This window comes from Puntigrus tetrazona, chromosome 12 (genome assembly GCF_018831695.1).
Source record: "Puntigrus tetrazona isolate hp1 chromosome 12, ASM1883169v1, whole genome shotgun sequence".
In the NCBI taxonomy this organism is placed as follows: domain Eukaryota; kingdom Metazoa; phylum Chordata; class Actinopteri; order Cypriniformes; family Cyprinidae; genus Puntigrus; species Puntigrus tetrazona.
In genome coordinates this window covers 9,762,316-9,767,243 of record NC_056710.1, presented here as the reverse complement: position 1 = coordinate 9,767,243, position 4,928 = coordinate 9,762,316, and the positions used below count along the sequence as shown (strand labels likewise).

Genomic DNA, 4,928 nt, shown 5'->3' with positions numbered 1-4,928 from the left:
TATATAGATTGTATAGAAATATAGTAGGTTGCCTGTTTTAATGAAATATAGGTTAATGACAAATTATGAACTTAAAACATATATCCGTGCATAAGTTATATTGTTTTTAAAAGATCTATTTTTCCATTGTTTCACCTTTCTATTGTTATTTACCAATAGCATGTAAAGAACCAGAAGCCTGACCCATAGGCTTACTTGTGTTTATAACATTGAGCATAAAGTGTGTTTTAATGTCACTATTAATCAGGATTATATGATCTTGGAGTAATATTGGTCTTTAAATGCAAGATATTTAAAGTATATATGAAGTATACTTGCCATAGTTCCACTTTAGCGCCATCAGTTATACTTCAGATATTTAGATGGAATTTAGCACTACTTCTGCTCAATTAAAGTGCATTAAGCACAAAATTAGCTGTTCCAATCTAGCAGACTAAAAGTACAGGGTATTTTCATTACAGAAGTAGTTCACCCAAAAATGAAAATTATGGCATTTTTTTATTCACCCCCAAGCCATCCTAGGTGTATATGACTTTCTTCTCTCTGAACGAACACAGTCGGAAACATTTATCCTTGCTCTTCCAAACTTGGTAATGCTGGCGGACAGCGACCATGAATTTAAAGCTCAGTAAATCTGATATATCCACAAGCACTGCATCGTAAAACTAACCTATACGGCTTTGGAAGGGTTATCTCATGTCCTCTGAAGCAGATCGATGGGTTTTTGTAACAATAATATTTCTAGTTTTAAAATGATAATCTAAACAACTCGCATCCAGCTTGTCAGAGCGTCTTGGCTGAATTCAGAGGTCAGCCAATGGAGAATTCCAAACGACTTTTTTTGCTCCCTTAAAGGGCATTTCAGGAAGGGGATTTGTAGGGACGCTCCAAATGAAAGTGAGGAACTGAATCCCTTCCAGAAGTCCGTTAGCAAAAGGAACATGTGAGGGTTGGGATTAATTTCAACTTCACATACAAACATAAGTAGAATATGTTGATTAAATTGGTTTTTATTTTAATGTAATACAAAATATTTTTATCATTGATAGAAATATGATTTAAGATCTTAGTGCAAGCAATGTTAATTTGAAAAAGATTAATAGTTACTAAGACACAGTGAGAAAATATTTAAATAAAATAATAATAATGAGAAGTAATATTTATTTGCAACTGTTGGAGAGCAGCGTTGTCAAGGTAACGTTTGGCACCTCACTCCCTTTATCAAGGGAGGATATGTTAAAACCCCCTGAAGACATAAAGGTAAATTTTATGATGCAGTACTTGCGGATATATACCTGATTTACTGAGCTTCAATATAATGGCCGCTATCCATTACCAAGCTCAGAAGAGCCAGGTTACATTTTTTAAAAACTCAGGCTGTGTTCGTCTGAAAGAAGAAAGTCATATACACGTACTATTCCTTTAAGTACATACATATGTAAATGCATTTGTAGTACTGTATACTTAGCATGAAATAAATACATTTAGGTATATTTATTTTTCACTATACAGGGAACACTAGCATTCTCTATTCTTCTTTATACTTTATTATATAAAACATTGATCAGCACTAGTATTCCTTTTCTATTCTCTCTTGGTTTCTTTTTATTTATTTATTTATTTTTCTTTTAAACATGGTATATGTACTGCATTAGTCACAGCACTTCCACATTGTTGCTCTCATGGTAGTTTTATTGCTTCTATTGTCCTCATTAGTAAGTCACTTTGGATAAAAGCATCTGCTAAATGACTAAATGTGAATTTAAATTTAAAAAATAACAATAAAAATATGCATGGCTGAACTGTTCACAATAAGAACAGCTGGTACGTAGCGCAATAGTAAGGTCAGGGACCCACCTTTCCTTCAGAAATAACTAAGCAGTTAAGGTTTTCAATCTGTGGTCAGTTTGGCTTGTCACTTCGCTTTGGGAGATTCGTCTTTTTACCAGGTGATTCATGTTTGTAAAGGAATCATTACTCTTAGAGTACCAGGCGTCCTAGTGTGACTTCCTCAGTCTGCTTTTGATGGTCGGCTGCTTTGACGACCTTGAAGATAAACTTTTCACGCTTAAAACGAGTTTGGTCTTCAGTGTGATAATAAATCTTATTTATCGCTCATCCGCTCCTGTGGGAGAAGACGAAGACGTCATGCACAGTGGACATTTTTCCACTGTCGCGCCGCTCGCTATATCAGATACACGGATCATCACAACAGACGAGTGAATCAATTACAGCGCTCAACTGTGCACGTCCTCAAGAGCCATAATCAAGATGAATCGTGGTTTTGTAACGAGTGCCCCCGGACAGAGTTCAAATATCTATCGGCTCGCGACTGCACGCATGGAGTTAGCGCCATCGGGATCTCAAAGGGTTTTGGTGGGAGGATATTCTGGTAGAGGCCTTTATTAGACGCTCCACTTCTCTATGTCGGGTGGAAATCCAATTCTGTGACCTTAGAGATGTGTTTGGGGACCGAGAGAGAAGTATTGATCTGCAGAATTGGGACTTATCAGCTTTAACAATTCTGTACCTTTGAGAATTTTCATGGAGGCAATTAAATAAGAAAAAATAACTATGACGCCAGAGGGTGAGTTTTTCTTAGTGCGATGATCTCATATGGTATATTTCATCCAAATCTTCATGTTTAATGTAAGTGGGTTGTAAAGATAAGTTTGGAGTTAGTATTATTTTATTTTTATTAATAATGGCAGAAAAGTAAGACTGTTTCCGCCACTGAATAAAAAAAAAGGTTTTATCTCACAATTTTTCTCAGAATTTTTATCACACAATTCGAACTGCAAATTTTATATCACACATTTCTGACGTTATATCTTGCAAGTTTATTTCTCAGAAATGCGTGTTTATATTTCACAATTCTGACTTCATAACCCACAAATACTAGTTTATCTCCCAAATTAAAAGAAAGACAGATTTGTGAGAGAAAGTCGCAGCTTTTTCATTTTTTTGTTCAGTGCCGGAAACGGGCTTCCATACTAAAGACAGTTATTTCAAAGTATAGACAAAATTTCTATTTCTATTTCAAAAACATTTTGTTCTTTGTATTGCCACATAAAAATATTAAGCACAGCATTTTACTTTGACAAAATTAAGAAATGTTTCTTGAACACCAGTCATAATATAGAATGAGTTAAAAAATATATATTTTTGAGACTGTAGATAAATGGAGTTATCTGTTTTTGCAAATAAACACATATATATGCATACGTTCAGTTTTGCTGAGAAGATATTTTTTAAAGCTCTCAACCGCATGCAGGTCAACTGTTTTGAAGTACGGTGACTCCTCTTCAGTGCAAATCTAGTGATAAAACAGCTCTCGATGCCTCTCATTCTGGGATTTATTAATCATTTGTAAAATATTCTGCTGTAAATGCTATGTTCAATAAGAGGAATAATTCATGAGTTTTGCACAGGAAAGATCCACACGAGACATGCTAAAAATGATCCTTTTGAGCATACATCCTTACCCACAGCCTTCAGTGAGGCATATTTGTTGAGCTCTTTAGCTGATTGCTGTTGCTCATAGACATGGGACAGCTGGCTGAGGGCTGGATACGGGTGCGTTTGCATCATGTTGTTTATCTGGCCGCCTTCTGCAAACAAAACAAAATATTGTTCAAGGGTTGCATCATTATTTTGTCTTAATTTACAGCATTTTCTTAGTCATCCCTAATAATATGTCTTGCTTGCTGCTGACTAACGTCACTTGGGATTCGCTCGCCACTGATAACAAAAGAGAAACAGACACCTAAAGGCTGGAAAACTTTCTGTACGTACAGTAGGTCGCAGGCAGATGAAAAAAAGAATCAGACTGAACGGATTCGATAACGAGATGTTTGACGCGTGCGTGCGGCTAGTGTCACAACCCGGTCCAATCTACCTCCTGTGATGTGACAGTCGAAGAATAAGTGACGGTATGTATATACAACCGGTCCCATTGATTTGATTTCCTCCCTTGACTTCCTCTGGTTCATAGAGATGAATTGTCAGTGGTGAATGACGATCAAAGATGTGTAACCTGCGTGGCAGAGCTGTCAGCGCAGAGCTCCTGTTGTGACTAATTAATCACTTAGCCCTGCAGCAGGGTTGCTGACACACGTCTGTACTGAGCGCGTGCAGTGAGTCATACCACACCAGACACAGATTACTGCTCAACAGAGCTTCAGAAAACACTATAGACTACTGTACACGCATTAGCGCTTAGTATGCTTGTGCTCTCTAATGGTTTTGGCAAATAATAACAGATTATTTGTCTTTGTTTTGCCGAAGCTCGTGGAAAATATTGTTTATTTGCTAATAGTACATCGTTATTTTCAGTTACATAATGTTCAAAATTGGATGACTCGGGGAAACAGATACTGAACGCTTTGAGAGCACAGACTCACACTGTGCAAACTTCACATGAAAGTCTCGACTGATGCACACTACTGTTCAAAAGATTTGTTTTAATAAAACGAATTGTTTTATTCATAAAGCATGAATTTTTGAAAAAAAGGATTTCAAAGTAATGTTTTGGATAAATGTTCTTTTAAACTTTTTAGTCATTAAAGAATCCTGAAAAAAAAGGACAACCGTTTTCAACATATTAATAAAAGCAGCATCAGAGGAGTAATTTGCATTGTAAAATATTGACATTAAGTGGCCTTTACTATTGTGTACTTAATGTGTTTATATTGCATTGCAAAACACTTTTCCTGCTGTTGAGTTGGGATACAGTTAGGGATTGGTGGTTATCTGAAACTAATTACAGATGTCATTACATGCAGGTATTTTAAAAACATGAAGATCCTTCAGTTGGAGTCCCAATTCTGTCCCCTTAAATTGGTTTATAATTTCATTTTAATGTAGTTTTAAAAGGCATTTAGCTTATTTTTTTAAATTATGAATGTAAATCATTACTTTATCTAATA

The 4,928-nt window shown here is 35.8% G+C and overlaps 2 protein-coding genes across 2 annotated transcripts in view; one reads left to right on the top strand and one right to left on the bottom strand.

Moving 5' to 3' along the window:
- The window catches only part of thrab (thyroid hormone receptor alpha b), a 628,197-nt gene that overhangs the window by 172,606 nt on the left and 450,663 nt on the right, over positions 1 to 4,928 (top strand). The gene's annotated exons all lie outside the window — the stretch shown is intronic.
- LOC122355274 (protein shisa-9A-like) overlaps positions 580 to 4,928 on the bottom strand; it is a 9,418-nt gene continuing 5,069 nt past the window's right edge. Inside the window, exon 3 of the mRNA XM_043253369.1 lies at positions 580 to 3,611. Coding sequence (XP_043109304.1) covers positions 3,415 to 3,611 — 197 coding nt within the window. The 3' untranslated portion in view covers positions 580 to 3,414. The remainder of the gene's footprint in view (positions 3,612 to 4,928) is intronic.